The sequence below is a fragment of the Hypomesus transpacificus genome, chromosome 14 (assembly GCF_021917145.1).
Source record: "Hypomesus transpacificus isolate Combined female chromosome 14, fHypTra1, whole genome shotgun sequence".
In the NCBI taxonomy this organism is placed as follows: domain Eukaryota; kingdom Metazoa; phylum Chordata; class Actinopteri; order Osmeriformes; family Osmeridae; genus Hypomesus; species Hypomesus transpacificus.
Genome location: NC_061073.1, coordinates 14116272 through 14134471, shown reverse-complemented (window position 1 = coordinate 14134471; position 18200 = coordinate 14116272). Strand labels below are relative to the sequence as shown.

At 45.1% G+C, this 18200-nt stretch overlaps 4 protein-coding genes and 1 long non-coding RNA gene across 12 annotated transcripts in view; 3 read left to right on the top strand and 2 right to left on the bottom strand.

The window, feature by feature from the left end:
* The window catches only part of tspan9a (tetraspanin 9a), a 131246-nt gene extending 122132 nt beyond the window's left edge, over positions 1-9114 (top strand). The window contains exon 8 of the mRNA XM_047033396.1: positions 8940-9114. The gene's annotated coding sequence lies outside the window, so the exon portion shown is untranslated. The remainder of the gene's footprint in view (positions 1-8939) is intronic.
* tspan33b (tetraspanin 33b) lies at positions 1466-7828 on the top strand. The gene is made up of 8 exons (XM_047033399.1): positions 1466-1693; positions 4146-4203; positions 4491-4618; positions 4730-4804; positions 5673-5768; positions 6202-6330; positions 6603-6764; positions 7292-7828. Exons 1-8 carry the CDS (start codon positions 1598-1600, stop codon positions 7382-7384), a joined length of 837 nt encoding a protein of 278 aa, XP_046889355.1. The 5' UTR covers positions 1466-1597; the 3' UTR covers positions 7385-7828.
* On the bottom strand, positions 7878-16036 carry ttc38 (tetratricopeptide repeat domain 38). Of its 2 annotated transcripts, none has more exons than XM_047033393.1 (14): positions 15954-16036; positions 15117-15194; positions 14942-15023; positions 14133-14304; positions 13442-13615; positions 12846-12921; positions 12493-12612; positions 12237-12296; positions 11972-12010; positions 11441-11522; positions 11172-11337; positions 9791-9950; positions 9145-9218; positions 7878-8841 (listed from the first exon to the last, which is right to left on the bottom strand). In XM_047033393.1, exons 1-14 carry the CDS (start codon positions 15981-15983, stop codon positions 8754-8756), a joined length of 1401 nt encoding a protein of 466 aa, XP_046889349.1. In that variant the 5' UTR covers positions 15984-16036; the 3' UTR covers positions 7878-8753. The 2 variants fall into 2 exon arrangements, with proteins under 2 accessions (XP_046889349.1, XP_046889350.1); XM_047033394.1 differs by having other exon boundaries at positions 8780-8869.
* Positions 14938-16693, top strand: LOC124476319. Of its 2 annotated transcripts, none has more exons than XR_006957033.1 (2): positions 14938-15039; positions 16006-16693. It is a non-coding gene; the product is annotated as an uncharacterized LOC124476319 (long non-coding RNA). The 2 variants fall into 2 exon arrangements; XR_006957034.1 differs by having other exon boundaries at positions 14944-15120.
* Positions 16249-18200, bottom strand: part of mical3a (microtubule associated monooxygenase, calponin and LIM domain containing 3a) — a 66623-nt gene continuing 64671 nt past the window's right edge. For all 6 annotated transcript variants that reach the window (XM_047033386.1, XM_047033387.1, XM_047033388.1 and 3 more), the window contains one exon: positions 16249-18188. In XM_047033386.1, the coding sequence (XP_046889342.1) occupies positions 18004-18188 (185 nt within the window). In that variant the 3' untranslated portion in view covers positions 16249-18003. The remainder of the gene's footprint in view (positions 18189-18200) is intronic.

Here is an 18200-nt window from a genome sequence, read left to right as displayed (position 1 = left end):
CCACCTTTGACATGATATTTTTTTATAATCTCCTATTCCTTGAGCTGTGGAAACGTTCTCTCTGAATGGTGTGTTTGCTGTTATGTCATGGCGGGTGGCAGAGTTTATCTCTCACCGGCCAGCCTTGTCCTGTGGAGTTTTTTGCTACATGTACAAGCACTCTGAATATCTATATTAGGTGGTGCACTACGTTTCATTCTTTAAAATCCTACTATTTTTTAAATAAAGGAAAGTGTGTCACAAAGCCACATGTTAGCTCTTTGCGTTTCATGTTTGCAGAGGGATGCTGTTGGGATGGATTCTCTTTCTTACTTGGCATTGCTAACTATGTGCTGGTGTTTAGATATTAATCCGAGCTGACTATGTCAGGTTTTCATAAGATTTGGCAAAACAGTAAAGAGACATTTTTCCCAGTAGGGTAGATGGAGATCAGAGAAATGAATGAAGATCTGTCCAATGCAGGCTCTTTATAAATGAGTACAATTTGGTGGACAGATTCCTCAGCTGTTGAAACACATTCAAAGTGACAGTTGTGACCAAGTGCCTGGTCCTGTGGTGAGGAAGATGGCCGTTCTGGACAGAAGATTTGACTCTAGTTCTGTCTAACAACATGGTTCCTTCTATAGAAAATTGTTGTATTTAATCAGTTGCACAGATATTTATTTGTAAACAATTTATATGTACTGACAGTACTGTCCATGTACTGACATAGTGATTACAAATAATAGATTTATATTTTTCAGTACTTTGCTTTCTCAAAAGCTTAAGCTTATTTTATGAACCCATGTCAAGTTTATCCTTTAGATCCTTTATATGGTTCAGAAAACTATCTTTTCTCTATTTCGAAGTACAGTTTTGTGAAATCACATAGCTGTTATCACTTATCCCAGACATACAATGAACTTCTGAAAAAAGTCAATATCTTAACCATTCAATGCCCTGCAGTCTTTTTCTTTCTGTCAATAGCAGAGAATAGTCCTTCAAAAAGGTATGTTCTGTTGTTGACTGTATATATTTGGCTTTCTCACAAAAACTGTGCTTTAAGACTCTTCCAAACACCCATTCTTCTCTAAAATCTATAAAATCCCTTTGAATGAAAAAGGTGCACTAGAGATCAATGTCATTGATTGATAAGTCGTCATGCATGTGGATGCAGCTCAATACTAGGCAAGCAGTCCACTATGCAGTCCTCTGGGAGAAAAGGTAGGACATATTGATCTCACAATCTCTTTTTCTCCTTTTTATCTGGTGTTCCACCAGGGCAGAGTTGGGGGGTGAGAGAGAAGAACAGACAATTCTCTGGAGCCTCCAGGGCTTTCAGCATTATGGGGCCAGAGGGAGGTGTTTGTGTGTAACCTGATTCGTGTTCTGGCAGGACAGTTCTGGGTTCTACCAGCATAGCTGGGACAGCGTCACAGCTAACCCTCCCCTTTTTAGGGCAGCAACCCTCTGCTACACCCACCCCCTCTCTGTTACCCCTAGACTTCCCCAGCAGCTGGTTCTGCCGGTGGTCAGATATCCCTGGGGTGTGGCTAGATCTCTGGGTTGTTTTGACCCTGTGTTCGGGAGTTGACCGGGAAACCGCTCCAGGGTGACCATGGACAGGAAGCTGACCTTGAACCGAGCGGAGACGTTCTCCTTTATCAACCCGTGGATAAGATACTTCCTGTTCTTCTTCAGCTTCCTCTTCTGGGTAAGAGCACAATCTGACCACCTGCCTAAACCCTGCCCACAGGGCTGCACCATGCAGGAGTCTTTTATAAGTTATAATCTGGATTTCTGACCCTTAAATGAGTATAGGTGTGTTGACGATCTCAAGGTAACTTAAAGCCCTGTTAAGTGCACAGCAGTGGAGAATAAAAGGATAACCGTTTTCAATGTCTCGTCACATCACACTGAGATTTTACGTCGCCAACCTCCTTAAAACACACTGATATTTATCACACAGGAGATGGATATTCTCTGAAGGTCTTATTTACTTAGCAATATTTAGTAAGTAATATTTTGAGCTTTAAATCAATTTCACACCACATACACAGTATCATATTTTTGTGGAGTGCAAGTGATTCACACACAGTTGATGAAATGATCAACACGTTCCACATCGTGTTAATACGTAAACATCAATAGTAGAGCACGGTCATTTGATCTGAAAATGTTTGCATTCTCCTATTACTGTAAACTGTTATGGTCTCATTGTAGTGTGTTGGTGCTTAAAACGTATCTTTCTAAAATCAATACCAGCAAAACCTCAATCCCACCAAATGGCTCAGAAAAGAATCTCCTCAACTGTGCTTTAAATGGATCTCCACCTATCTCTAGTCCATTAAACCTAATCTATCCCTATTTGTTATAACATCCAGAATATTCTGGATGGTTAAACCTAAACAACACTGTAGAAGCCAATAAATCCAGGGCAGGTTTGTTGACTATGGAGAATGTCTGCATGGACACATTGTTCCACGTCTCCCAGGCACTGTTGTGGTGCTCTATGGGAAGGTTTAAAGGGCTGATTAATGTGAGTAGAGGCACGAGGGTGCTGAATAGACAGGACACGCCGCTGTGTTTGTGAGAGCTGGGCCTCGCTCGGATCTGTGCTGTGGATGCGTGACCCCCCATGCAGGAGGAACAAGACAATGACAACATGGAGAAAACACACACTCACACACTCACTCGCCGACACAGCTCTATTCAAGTTGCTCCTGTATTCAGAGGGACTGGTCCTTCTCAAGCCTGCTGGATCTGGCCATATACTGTGGGTTTGGATACAAAAGGCCATGTGTGATTGGATTGAAAGAGACTTTGTAAAGCGTTCAAGGGAGCAGCGGCAAACAGTCAGGGCTGCTCTGTGTGTGTATACCAGAGACAAACCCTGAGCTCGACATGGTATACCTAATCCTGCGCTGCTTTGTCCAGCCCCCCGCTAGAGCAGGAACTGTGTGTTTGAATATGTGACAGTTGTGGTGAACCAGCCTGGCAAGTCATCGATGACTGGATGCTTTGTGCAGCTAATTGTTACACAAGGACCATGAAACCTGCTGTTGTGTAGTCAAGAAGGTCGACCCAGTTTGGTTGCCAAGTTATGAAACCTATTTCTTCTGAAAAAAACTGCACGCTGTCCAGTCCACTATGGATTGCTGAGTGAGAGCTGTTCTGTGGCTGGTGTTTCTGTGTGGGCAGATGCTATTCTAATACACACAAGTGTTTCAGTGACGCACACACATATCCAACTCATATTAGAACCCAAAAGAACTCTCACCGTAATGTACATAAGTGAACACAGCAGAACAGACGTGTGCAGCCATCATGATCAGGAGTGGAAGACAAAAGACAAGCCATGCAGAAGAACATCCAAGGTGAGACAGACGAGGGTGTTAGAAAATGCATCTTGACAATGCAATCTGCAAAATTTCACTTTACTACTTCACAGAATTCATTCTGCCATTAACTGGTAGACATCTGTATATTCAACATTTCTTTCACACTTCCCACATACAGGACAAAATAATGGATAGTTATTTCTTAACTCTTATCTGATTATGACTCCTTCCTTCCTTCCCTCCCTCCCTCCCTCCCTCCCTCCCTCCCTCCCTCCCTCCCTCCCTCCCTCCCTCCCTCCCTCCCTCCTTCCTTCCTTCCCTCCCTCCCTCCCTCCCTCCCTCCCTCCCTCCCTCCCTCCCTCCCTCCTTCCCTCCCTCCCTCCCTCCCTCCCTCCCTCCCTCCCTCCCTCCTTCCCTCCTTCCTTCCTTCCCTCCTTCCTTCCTTCCTTCCCTTGCTCATCCTTTATTTGCCCTATAGCTAGATGTCCTCCCGCAGGGACAGCTCTGTACATCTGAGATGAGTTTTGTCAGTAAGAAACCCCCTAACAGAAATCTTAGAACACATCAGACAAAACTACTGAATACTCTTTCTTCGAAACTGGAGCGAGGAGTGTTGAATCTTGTTAGACTTGAGCAGACTGCCTCCAGCCTTCTGAACTGACTGCAACAATAACAATATTCCAAGTCGATGTATTGATCTGCCAAGTAGAAGGCTCCGACACCCACACAACCCCAAATGACTACCAGGCTGGTGCTCAGCCCTAGCTGTTTTCATGTTGTGCTACTTTGGGTCTGGAGTGGAACTGATGTGTCTGTGTCCTCCAGGTCTTTTCCTTGCTGATAGTTGCCATTGGGGTTTATGCCAAAGTTCAGAAAGCAACAGGTAAGGTATGAGTGTATGCTTTCCGCACCCACAACGAAATAAGATCCGAACTTGACCCTAAGATTGGACTTTTTTTGTCATTTAGTGGGTTTGACCATCTCAGTTTTATGCTTAACACTTGCTATTCCATGTCATTGTGGTAGTGGATGATGGTTAAGAGGATGGGCTGGAGGAGGGGAAGATTCTGATTGATGTGATTGGAGAGGAAAATGATTGGCTACTAAGTTGACAGTGTTTGTGCCTCACGTCCCAGACATGGTTGTGTTATTAATGGTATTGTGTTCCAGACACAGTCCGGGACACGTTCCTGATCGACCCGGCGGTCATCCTAATTGTGGTGGGGGTGGTCATGTTCTTCATCACCTTCTGTGGCTGCATAGGGGCCCTGAGAGAAAACATTCGTCTCCTCAAGACCGTAAGACGTGCTTCTTCGTCACTGTAAACAGTCTCACGCTCATCTCTTTCTGCAAAGCATTAACACAATGAAGCAAAGTACCACTGTACTGTTTGACATCTTCTTCTCCAGTTCTCCTTCAGCTTGGCCCTAGTCTTCCTTACACAGCTGGCCATTGCAGTGCTTGGCTTCTTCTATTCTGACCAGGTACTGCAGGCATCTTCATTTTCTGTTCATCAACTTTATTTTCCATCAGTCTTCTGAATGGTGCTTGACTGAATGGTGCTTGACTGACTGGTGCTTGACTGACTGGTGCTTGACTGACTGGTGCTTGTGACTGGTTTAGGGATGTTAGCTGGCTCACGTCAGTCCTGTAGTCTGAGAGTACTTTCTACCTGCAGATTGGAGAGTGTTGGCTCGTTTCCTTTTTTCTGATGTTATAAAACCGAAAACACTGAAGCACCTTATATCCTTGATGTTCTGGGGTGCAGCTGAACCCTATTGTGCCACTCTTCCGCCTCCCCCCCCCCCCCCCCCCCATGCTGTCCCTCTACACCAGACACAACGGCAGACCTCTCTCCCTTTCTCCCTCTGTCTCTCTCTGTTTCTCTTATCCCTGCTGCTAAACAGGCCAGTTTAGCATTGCTGCTAGCATCCTTCACTGCTAAATGATTCAAACGCTCTGCCACTTCAAAGTGTAACCAAATGTTCCATTTCCAAAGATCCCTGAAAGGAGGTTTGCTGCTAATGACATAGGGAAGTGCACAGGCATGAGGGCTGGCGTGTGTGAGGCAGCAGGGGAACACGGGGAGGAGGGGGCTGTCCTGGGGGAGAGGGGGGAGTGGTGGAGGGGTAGGGGGCCTCATTACCACTGTAAAGCTTGTCTTATTACACCCATCATTCCACATTAGGACTCCCTGCCCAGACCGTCAAGGCAGTTTCTTAACACAACTCTTTTGGGCTGCTCACATATGCAAAGAAGTCAAAGTTTGCATACACACGTGCTGCTTTACACACAAGGACGACCGTGAGGTGCATTTGTATTCATTCGTCATGTCACTCTCTGTTTCTCCAGACACGCGATGCTCTGGGGAAGTTTGTAAAGAAAGCTATAGTTCACTATAGGGATGACCTGGACTTACAGAACCTCATGGACTACATACAGAAGGAGGTAACCCCCCACTGCACACACACAAACACACACACACTTTTTCCTTTAGTATAGATCAGAACCCATTCCTCTTTACTTTGAGTGAAAACGTGTTGTCAGTGCTTCAACCAGTCTTTTTAAACACGAGTGTCTGTGCTTCTACTTGTGAGAAGGATGTGTGTACTTCTCTGGTGTTTGGGCACGTGTGATTAAACTATAGCAGGGTTTTCTACACAGACCACATGAGTAATATGCTGTTCTGTGTTCCCCTCCTGCCCCCCCCCCCCCCTCCCCCCTCCCTGTGTTTTTCCCGTCTGTACATACTGGCACACTGAGAATGGCGTCTCCTGAGACAGAGAATGTACCAGACCATGTTACTAAATATACCTCCCGTCTCTCTCTCGTTTTCTGTCTCCTACACATTCTTTCTCCCTCCGGTCTCCATCTTTCTCAGTTTAAGTGCTGTGGATGGAACAACTATACGGACTGGTCCTGGAACCTGTACTTTAACTGCACGTTGGGAAACCCCAGCTCAGAGCGCTGTGGAGTCCCTTATTCCTGCTGTGCTCCGATTCCAGGCGAGGTAGCCTGATCACACACATGCAGACACACACACTTAACAGCGTTTGCAGGATTCAAACCACCTGTCAAAATGCTTAGACATCCTGTTGATCCAACGTCTATGTTAGCATCCCAGCAATATCAGCTGGATATTTTAAATTAAAATCATTCACGTAATTACGTTCCATTAGTGTAGAACCCCAAACATTTTAATGACAGGTACAAACCTAACTCAACTGATGCACCAACCTAGCAGTTTTGTCACTACTGTGTACGTTTCTCTGGCTCTCTCAGGTCGTAGTCAACACCATGTGTGGTTTTGGGGTCCAGACCCAGAGCTATCTAGAGGCCACTAAGTCCATCTACCCAGTGGGCTGTGCCGACAGGGCTGTCATGTGGATCGAATCCCATCTGCTCCTGGTCGGGGCCTTAACCCTGGGTCTGGCCTTGCCCCAGGTAACCCACTACATAGGCCACCATGTCAAGTGTTTGAGACAAGTTGACAATGTGAATATGCCTGTACTCAGAATGTGTGTTCTCAGATCAGCCAGTGAGAGAATGACAGCTCTCTCTTTTTCATCTAACGGGGTTCTTTGGAGAAGGAAGTCAATAAATGAGTCATGAACCCCATCAGAACAGCAGCCACTAACTTTGATACTCCGACAGCTTTGATGTAAAGACGTTACTACTTCATCTCCCACTGTTGCCCACATCCCCTCATGATAGGAAACACCACTGAATAGTAATATCTCATTTAAAAATATTTATATTCAGTTTGTTGGGGCTTTTTTTTGTCGAAGAACAAATTAGTTAAGCACTGTATTATTCTGTGATGTAAAATAAAGGAATTGTCTGCAGGGGTTCTGACTTAGTGTAGAGTAGGTGTTTTAATAAATGTGTTGGCTGCAAACAGTGTGCAGGTCTCTCAAGAGACTTTCAGCAGACGTGTGTCTGAGCTGAGGTTGCTGTGTTCCTCTGTCCAGATTGCCGGCATCGTTCTGTCCCAGATCCTCATATCTCAGATCCAGGATGAAATCAGCTCTGTGTTCTCAAGGGATCAATGCATCGAGGAATAGCAGGACAAGGACACTAGAATTGTCTGAAAGGGGAAAGAGAACTACAGCACTTACTGTACATGTACGTCTTACCAGAGAAAGGAAAACGAACATTTCCTCCATGCACTGACGACAACATCTTCAGCACAGAACATCTTATTCACTCACTGATGTGGTCCTGGCTAGGGCTACCGCATGCATGAGTGCAACTGTCTTCCTGTCTCACTGCAATACCTTAAAAATATAAGGCATACATTTGGGATCGATCATTTATTACAATCTATATATTGTTATTTAAGATTATTTTGTATTTATATTATCATGGAAGATTGTTATTCATCAAAGTGTGTTTATTTATATTTCAATTAATCTAATTTGCTATTACAGGGTTCCTGCAGGTTTCAGTAAGTCAAATTTAAGACCTTTTTAAGACATTTTAAGACCATAAAGATTGAAATTTAAGACCCTCACGACACATTACCAAAAACATTTTTAAATCAAAGATATTCTGAAAAAAAAAAGAATTCAGTCATTGAAAACGCATACATTTAATTTACAGATAAAGTAATCACATTAGCAACCTAATTTCATTTCATTCAGCACTAAGTGCTAGGGGTGGGGGAAAAATCGATTCACATATGAAATGCGATTCAGTTTTCTAGTGATTCACAATTTAATTTTATGTAAGCATATAATGAATCGCAATTTGATTAAAATTGATTTTTTATCGAATCGTGCCCCCAAGAATCGATAAGAATCGTGAGGTACCAAAACATTCCCACACTAAATAGACAGTAAACTGTACATTTTTTGTTTAATATTTAACCATATTGCAGAAATAAATATGTCTATTCAAGAAAAGTCTACTTATCGTCACTGTATTTTGTGACAAGTTCTTAGAAATCCTTCAGCAAACTTTCACTTGTTTTGTAAGTATAATTAGAAGGCAGAGTATTCTGTTTTATAACTTGGCATTATCTTTTTTAGACCTGACTAAATTAAATTTCAGACCTCAGATGAAAATCTGGCCTTTTTTAAGATGTTTCAAGGCCTTAAATGTATTAAAACATTGGTCTATGAACTCCTTGTACAGATGGCATTTTATTGGCATACCAAGGCACATTTTTGGATATGAAACATTTACATTTCAAACAAGAATTGTCATTAATCTCAAGAACAAAGCGATTGTATGTTTACAATAAACATTTCAAAAGAAATTTATGTTAGTGGATTCTGGCATCTATTGTTACGTTAGATAAGAGACTTATTTGGAAGACATCCCACAGCAGCTCTGGAACCTTTCTCCTCAGCATGGAGCCGTGGTGCCCAGCCTTAAGGCCCCAGGCCCTGGTTCCAGTCTATGACCCACAGCCCTTAGCCCCAGCCTTGTTCAGACATGCAGGGCGTGGGCTCTCTGGATAAGGCGGTCAGTGAGTGGGGAGTTAGGTCTGGCTGCGTCACGCTCCACCAGTAAACACCTGTCAGCAAGCAGGAGCACGCAGCAAGCTGAGATAGACACGTAGTGGACTGAGCATCCATAACGAGCAACACTGAGGAGTGCTGTGGGTGTATTTCTGTGTGTGTGTGTGTGTGTGTGTGTGTTTGTGTGTTTACATAAACACCAGCGTTATCATAGCCTGTAGGATGTGTTCTGGAAAACATCCAAGGATCCACACCCAATTATGTGTTCTAGATTGTCCTACAACGTCATGATCACATTCTACAGTAATATGTTCTACAGATATGACCGTTTCTAGCTGTAACGGGAGCTGAAGTCCAACCTGGCTAGTTTGTGATGGTGTTTTTCTCCCGACTTCATGGCGGCATGGATGAGCAACTGGTTGAAGACATCCCTCTGAAGACCATGACACACACGATCACATCCAAGGTCACGTGGATCATCCAAGGTCACGTGGATCAGACGTACAAAGACACGTTAATGCACTGTGCGGGGCTCTCTGTTGAGAAGACACTCTGGCTACACGTGGAAACATTGATCAAAATAGCACAATATGCACTGCTCTCTGCTAGCTATGTATGATTCTTTTTTTCCATCAAAGTGGTCAACGTTATATGGCCCAACAACATGAAAGCAGACCCGTGGATAGATTATTGAACAGTTGGTGCTCTGTGGTGTACATCTTAGCATTCAGTCGAGCTATCCATATAGGTATAGGGCTAGTATGAATGGCTTAGTACATCCTCTCTTCCTCCTCTCTCCTGAAAGCCAGCTAGAATCAATAGACATTTACATTTTTACATTTACATTTAGTCATTTAGCAGACGCTCTTATCAAGAGCGACTTTCAGTAAGTTCAGGGACAATCCTCTGAGGCAAGTAAGGTGAAGCCACACAAGTGTGCAGGAGTCAGCCTGCTACAAATAATCTACAGCCCCCCCGTAGGACCCCCAACCCTGGGTGTCTCACCTGCGCATCGCTGCCCCCTATCTGCTGGATGCGGTAGCGCAAGGGCAGCAGCAGGTCCACGGTGCGGCTGAAGTTCCCCTGGTCGTACTCCAGCACAGCTTGGCACATGGGCACACCCAGGTCCCCTGCCAGCTGGTGCTGCCAGTTCTCTTCCGGGGCACTGGGGAGAAGGGAGGAGGAGCCATGAGACCATCCACATTTACATGTCTGAACACGTTCGATCTAGGATTGGGATGCACACAGTACTTGTACAGCAATAGTACTCTACCAGGACGTTCTGCGCGACAATTGTTGTTAGCTGAACACAACCTTTTACAGATGATCTACTAATGTACTCTACTATGTAATCCAGGGGAATCTCCAGGAGTCACTGTCTTGCAAGGTTCAAGGTTCTAGTTCTTAGGTCTGGTAGGAACCCACAGGTCTACCCTGGCAGTTCTGCCTAGCCTGCTACAGGGTGAGCTATGCAACATTACCTCATCCAGTGATATGAGAAGCTAAGAAAGCTAAGAAGCAAAGTATGTGACATGCTCTTCCTGAAGCATTAAAGAGAGTGCTGGCTTTTGCTATGCATGACCAGCTCATCCAGCCGAAAGAACGAACAGCGACCATTCTAGGAAATCTAGAGCACAGACAGGCAATATCTCCCCCACACCCAGGGATTTTTTTCCTTCTTTTCAAACAGCTGTTTCAACCACACCAATGTACTCCATGTGTTTCCTCTTATGTAACATTCCAAGTTTGGATCTAAACATGTCTCTTCTCAGTGGATTTGGGTTGAAGTACAAGTTGAACAGAGGCAGCCTGTGGTCGAAATGCCAGAACACATTACCCACATCAGCGGTGGGCAGTCTTGGTCTGTCAGTAAGACAAAACTCACTTGTCTGACACATCTCACATGTGCTCTACTCCCTCTCCATTCTCTTTCTCGGTCTATCCTCCATCTCTGAGTGCTCCTTCAATCTCTATCTCTGTCCTACTCCCCCTCCTGTTTCCACTGGTCTCTGCCTGTTACGTAAAGGCTGAATGTTTGTTCTGCAAGGTAGGAATACTGTGTGTTACGTTGTTGGGTTAGGAGGTCTGGTGTGGTGTGTCAGGGTGTGAAGGTCTGGTGGTGGGTCAGGATGTGAAGGTCTGGTGGTGTATCAGGATGTGAACGTCTGGTGGTGTATCAGGACGTGACCGTCTGGTGGTGCATCAGGATGTGACCGTCTGGTGGCGTATCAGGATGTGACCGTCTCGTGGTGTATCAGGATGTGACCGTCTGGTGGTGTATCAGGATGTGACCGTCTCGTGGTGTATCAGGATGTGACCTTCTGGTGGTGTATCAGGATGTGAAGGTCTGGTGGTGTATCAGGATGTGAAGGTCTGGTGGTTTCACCTGGCCAGATCCCTGAGGCCCTCCACCAGTCTGTGGGGCGCGTGTGTCTCTTTGGAGCCCAGAGATGCCATGAGGAAGTGGAGGTCGTTGAACAGCAGCACGTGGTCATCCGTGTGGGGCAGTATGCGCTGATGCAACTCCCGCCACCGGTCCTTCACGCATACACCTGACACAAATAAATACAAACAACCGATAATGTATGCGTGTGTGTGTGTGAAGGAGAATTGGTGGTAGATTAACATTGTGCGAACTTTATATGACTGTCTCACCCTCCATCTCCAGTCTGTAGAGCAGAGAGCAGGCATCCACTGTGTCCAGCATGGCCCCAGAGGCAGAACCTCGTCTGGACACCTGGAGAGGACACACACACACACACCTGTCTTCTTTAATCTATCATCTAGCTTTTAATATACAAAGTGAGACAGAAATGGTTGTGCAGTTCATCATATTGAATAAAATGCTCGGGCACATATGATTGTTTACTATGATATGGGATTTTCCTCAGATTTTTTGGGCATGTGATTTCTTAGTTTTTTTACAAAATAAATGTGGCTATAAAAAGGTAGAAGAGCTTGGTTTGTTTTTCACAGAAAAACATGGAGCTATCACTGTGTTTGTACTGAAACAGATTTAACTTCCATTTGATCCAGACATAGTGTCCCGTTTACCCTCTGCAGCAACACAAACACCAGATTGCTCTTAGCGTTGCTCCCTAAGTGATGCCGGAGGTTCTTGGAGACTCAGAACATGCTGCTGGTAGGACACAGGCATGTTGACGAGGACTCAGAAAGAACACTAACCTGGCTATCAAATATTCTCAGCGCCGCTTCGTACTCCCCCTGCAGAGACAGAAAAACAAACAACAAATTCAAACTGGTAGAAATATATACATAAAACAAGCTGGGCTGTTGAAGCCGGGCACATCTTCTCCTGTAGATACAAACTCATTTGCTTACTGTAATCAGCTTTACACTCCCCAGATCCCGAGGGACATCCTAACACATACAAAATCACTACCGTCTGACAACTGTGCACTTGACTAGAGAAACGTATTAGAATTCTTGCCTTCTCGATGTAGTACAGTGCCCAGTGCCAGTAATTGTGACAGGCCAGCATGTCACACACCTGCAAAAGACACACCACAAAGTGAGTAGACAGAGTTCAAGAATACGCCGACACACCAACATGTAAAACAATATGTTATACTGATATAGATAGTAGCACGTCACAGACACACATACTACCATATAAGAAAGTCATGAGATGAAAAGAACTGCAGTGAGAGAGAAGGAGAAAGATCTGGAAAGAGATGAGCAGTGACCTCCCAGTCCTTCTCGGTGCTCTCCATGAACTTGAGGCCCTTGTCCACCTCCGCCTTCATCTCATGGACGTGGGCCACTGAGTGGACGCACCAGGCGTCCTCGGGAGTCATGGCCAGCCCCTGTAGGAGGGGGGGAGCGACGCAGGGGGAGAGGAGCACAAAGACCCGGCAAGGGTTTCACAAAGTTAGAGATCCCATCAAAACATCGAAGATGGATGAAACGACAGAGGGGAAAGACTGGTGGAATCAAGACAATAAAACCATGACACACAATGCACATCATCAAGTGTAAGTGCAATCAGTAAGCAAACGCCTAGCACTGACTGGATGGAGGAAGGAGAGGAACACGTCACCTCTTTGGCCATCTTCTCAGCCTGGTCGTAGAAGTGAGTCTCCAGGAGACCAAAAGAGTACAGTCCTTTAAGGTAGCTGGGGAGAACAGGCAATGGAAATCAAATCCCTGTGGCCATTATAGGGCTAAACTATGAGTTGTTTGTGTGGCCTTCACAGCAATAACGATAATGACATTCCAGAGAGACCATGGTATCTGTAAGTGACTCACAGCACAAACGTAACAAGGTTTAAGCCAACAACTCAAAACGTGACAAGTTCAATCATTTTTAGGTATTATAATAATAATAATAAGCGTATCGAATTTGTTGGACCTCAAGTCATGGGAAATAGAAAACACTACAAACATAATTTGTTGTTATTGAGGATTTTTGTTTTGTGTAAATCGATAGTGTTATTAGATAAGGCCGTTTCAACAGGCCTGGCTGTCATAACCTGGCGTAATGATCCCACTAAACACAAGGTCACACAGGTAAGAGCTGACAGCTAGGGGAGGCATTGGCCCCCTCTCTCTCTCTAAGGGAGCCAGAGCTTAATACACAATGACTTTCCTATCCGCACATAAGACAGTTGACTTTTTGTGTATCATTTGCCCCACCTGTACAGGGGCATGTGTGGTTTCCAGTGGGGCAGCACCCTGGCCACAGAGTCTCTCATCTGGGTCTGGGCCCCCAGGTAGAAGAAGCCATCGTGGGCAAACTTGAGGGCCAGCAGGTCAGTTGGATGCTCCACCAGGATCTCCTCCCACACATCACACGCCTTGGGGAAACTCCTAGGAACAGACACAATACAAAATATCTCAACAATGCTATGACTGCCTAGCAATGAACCACAAAGCAGGGTGTGTTTCTGTCAGAAGCATGCGATGGGGTGACAGGCTGAGCTGCGGGGGGAAACAGATTTAGCATCACAGGAAGTCTCGTCTATCTGGCTGAGCTCGCCGTTAGGAACGCTTCAATAGTTCCTCAAGACGGGGCTGAACAAATTCAAAATGTAACCGACATACAATGTCAACAGACAGTTATATGGGGGGAAAAAACAGCAACAAACAAACCTCTTCTCCATAGTGGATCAATAGTGTGTGCTCGGTTTCATTTACATTACATTTAGTCATTTAGCAGACGCTCTTATCCAGAGCGGCTTACAGTAAGTACAGGTACAAGTAGGGTGAAGTGCCTTGCCCAAGGACACAACGTCATTTGGCACGGCGGGGAATCGATCCGGCAACCTTCTGATACCTAGCCAGACTCCCTCACCGCTCAGCCATCTGACTCCCTCTCCTCTCTCACCCCTTAGAGAAGAGCTCCATGGCCCTGACGTGGAGCCGCTCCCTGGGGGTGACGTCCTGGGACCGAGCCAGCTCCACCGTCGTCCTCACGGCCGCCGCCAGGCCCTCGTCCAGACGCACCGACTTCCCCGTGCCCACCAGCTCCAGCCCCGTGGTGATCACGTGACCCATCACTAACGGCAGCAACACAGGGACAGAAAATCCTTAACCCTAATCGTCACCTGGGCGGCAACAAACACTGATTTAGAATACACATGTAGCAGGGTGTTAGAAGTAACGGATCGTGGTTATTTTTTATAGGGTTGCTGAACAGGCTCTGCATGAGTCGGGGTGCGAGGGGGATGTCTACGAGTTGCGCCATCTAACAGCCCCGCTCTGACATCCATAGTGTGAGATACAGTACAGCTTCCATGACTGGTTCGTCTTTACATACAATAGTGAGGGAAGAAAAGGAGGGTGATCAGAGGGAGGACATTTCTTGTAAGGCAATCCAATCAGTTTTATTAAGGAGCAGTATGCAACAAGGCAGGCAGATGGTTGATTACATACTAGATATCTTGTTGCATTCTGCTGCACCAAGTCCCAGCCAAATGACACCACCTCCTGTTCCTTTATGTTAGGTTTTTTTTTTTTTGGGGGGGGGGGGGGGGCTGGGAATGAAACTAGCAGGTAGGTTAGACTTGGGTACACCATCTTGTCAGTGAGCTGGCAGCTTCTTCATCACGTTGGGACTAAACGTGGGTAGATAACTCTCACTGCACATACTCTGCTCTAGTATCTAGCCAGCCGTCTTATCAGGTTGTTACATACCAAAGTCAGGGTCGGCAGCCCTGACAGCAGACATGCAGCCCTCAACTCCTCCCAGAGTCTCATCATTTCGCCATGTCACGTACTGCAGGCAGGAAAAGGTTATAAAGTTTTAAATATAAATAGTATGCACATATTTGATTTGTTTTGCTCTGTGTGTGACTGAGCAAGAGAATACCTGGGTAAGTATGGCATCATACATCTTACATGCCTCATTGCTAGAGGTGGACAATGGGAGACCTTCCGATCTCCAAGCCTGTTAAAGAAACGATCATAAACTATGTTCATTCTTTGGAAGGTGATACTGCAACTGATATTGATTTCGTATCGATTTGTTATACACGGGATGATTTTGAGCACGGTCTTTTCTCTCGTGTTCATAAACATGGTTTATGTAATGGGCCAACTTTCGGTTTCAAACCTCTGTAACTCAAGGTGAGACCATGATATTAAAACGCATTCCCTTTTGTGGCAATGACACATTGTCAGTGGGAATTATGTGGGAGACGACACGACTATAAGGTTTGGTTGGACCTTTGAAAATCCGAGAACATTCTGTCATGCCGGAATCATATCAATAAATAGTTCAAGAACTTGCAAACCAAAGCAAAGGTTGTCCAACGGACGGGTTACCTCCATACAGTGGTGCATCGCAGTTTTGTGTTTTTATTTTGTAACAGATATGAATGTTTAAAGCTACTTTGTAGCTATGTCACTCGCGCGCACGTGACGTCGCTCGTCTAATGTAGTTAGCCAGCTAGCTAAAACGCCAGCTTGTCGAATAACAACTGTCTACAGCTGATGCTTGATTTGAATTCTTACTATATATTTGCATGCAATAATGCTGTGGAAGAGAAACAGCATGCATTATAGTATGACTAATATTATAAATAAATGAATATTTATTTCCCAATAAATGGAGAACTGACACTTCCAACACTGCGTATGGCTGTCATAAATCTGAATAGTAAAGTATAGGCTGTTATTGTATCAGTTTGCATTCCGTCCATCTTACCTTGCAGTCTCTAAAACTCGATGCAATCATAGTGTTCAACTTTCTTCTGCAGGTTTCTACAAAACTTCCCCGACAGGAATGGACTCGAGCAAACTCAAACCTCTGTTCAAGGGCCAACTCTGTCGAAGATTAACAGTGCATAGGGAGAAAACGCGGAGTGGATTTCTCACCGATAATGGGGTTGATTGTGATGTGTCAGTTAGCTTTAATACTTTTTCTCACCGATAATGGGGTTGATTGTGATGTGTCAGTTAGCTTTAATACTTTGTGCTGTATTAAGTAATATCAGAAGGTGTTTAAGAACGACTGCATTGTTTTATTGCCTTTTCTGCATACATCCAACAACCTATGTACTTCAGCTACATGAAGCATACAGATCATGTGTCAACATAAGGTTTTAAAAATTAGGATTCATTTTCTTTACATATGATACATTTTTGCACACAATGTTAATAAATATCAATAAAAATCTGTCAAACTTATCACACACACCTAAAACAACAATCCTTAAAACTGTACTGTGTTGGAGCCTATTCACAGCTCAAACACGATTTCTCTCTTTGTTCCTCTACTGTGAAACAATTAGAAACCCACCACAGATTTGTGTGTTTGGCAGGAAGGCTAGCAGAGTAAATACCAAACAGATAGACATGCTCTTCAGACAGGGTGCAAGAAGTAGAGCGCCCCTGCCTCTAAACATCTACAGACTGCAGTCAGAAGACCTGTAGTAAAAAGGATTTTAAAAAAAATCTAAATTGTACTTCCAGTGGGGAATATTAACTGTAGAAATCTGGATTCCTTGAAGGACTGTGATAAACTCAGAGGATTAGTATTAGAAACTGTAACTGAGAAAGAAAATGAAGGCATCTTGTTCCACAGCAGGATCGCATGCTGTATGTACTGCAGCCCTGCAGAAAAGAGTGAGTGGTTCAGGTTTATCCCTTTGATATTGCAGCATATCCAGACTCTACAATCTGGCAGCACCCCAAGTGATGCATGGTTTACTGACTTCTCATCTTTAAATGAGACTTCAGTGTTTGAATGACACTATCACAATATTAACACCATTACACAGTGGGACACCAAAACTCTAATTCACCAAAAACATTAGCTTCTCGGAAAACATTTCAACAGTGCTCACATTCCACTATTCGGATAAACTAGAGCTAAGGTGTAGATATTGACCCTGCAAACGTTGTGTGTTGTGAAAAAGGAAAACTGATTGTAAACTTAGTAAACAAGGATATTAAAGTGAGTGACATCCGAAGAAGAACCCACACAGTAAGCCATCAGCGGAGGGTCAGAAGAGTCCATTTGTACATGTAGAGTCTAGACTACAAGCGAGCCTGTCAAGTCCAAGACAGCGTAACAATTAGAAAATCTCCTTGAGTAACGAATCTGCAGTCTATAGTTTTGACACGCAGTGCTTTTTCTGGGTGATTTTCCAACTGGTTACAAAAGAAACGGCAGCCTTTCAGAGTCCCTTCATCATGGGCTACTTTAAACACGGAAGCCAGTCTGTGATTGAAAAGAAAGACAGGTAAAGCAGAAGGTGTCTCTCTCACCATATACAGTCGCCAAGGCAGCAGAGGCAGTGAGGTGAGACACTAACCCCCCCCCCCCCCCCCAAGCCCCCCCTACCCTCAAGGGCAGTTCTCAGTAGCAGTCAGAACAGCCTCATCCAACCAAGGATGCGTCTGCTGTGCTGTGCTCCACACGTGTACACACAGAAACATCGGCACACATCAGATACAATGCTGTACATCAGCAGGGCCTAGCCGTCTCTTCCTTCTTCTCTCTGCATTATCAGGATCCAAATAACAAATTTGAAAGACATTCTCCGGAAGCCTCCAGGTAACGGTGGAGAGGAAGTTCCTGTCCGGGGTTTTGTCTCTCCCGATCGCACGGAGACTATGAGGTGAGCGCACGGACGCAGTGACAGGATCCGCCAGGGCCGAGGAACCTCATGTAAACACCCCAGACTACTCCAGTAACAGCCAGGATGGTTTGAGAACGTCACACAGTCATTAAGTGCTCCCCCCCCCCCCCCTCAGGCCCAGTTGAGGTTGAAGCCCTTGGAGAGCATGACGGACTCCAGGTCCCTGTCCTCCTCCTTCTCCCGAAGCCTCTGCTCCTCCAGCAGCGCCACCAGGGAATCCCTCTGCTCCACCACCTCCAGCATCTCCCCCAGGATACGCTTCTCCTCGGCCAGCTCCACTTCTGACTTCAAGTGGTCTGGGGAGGGGG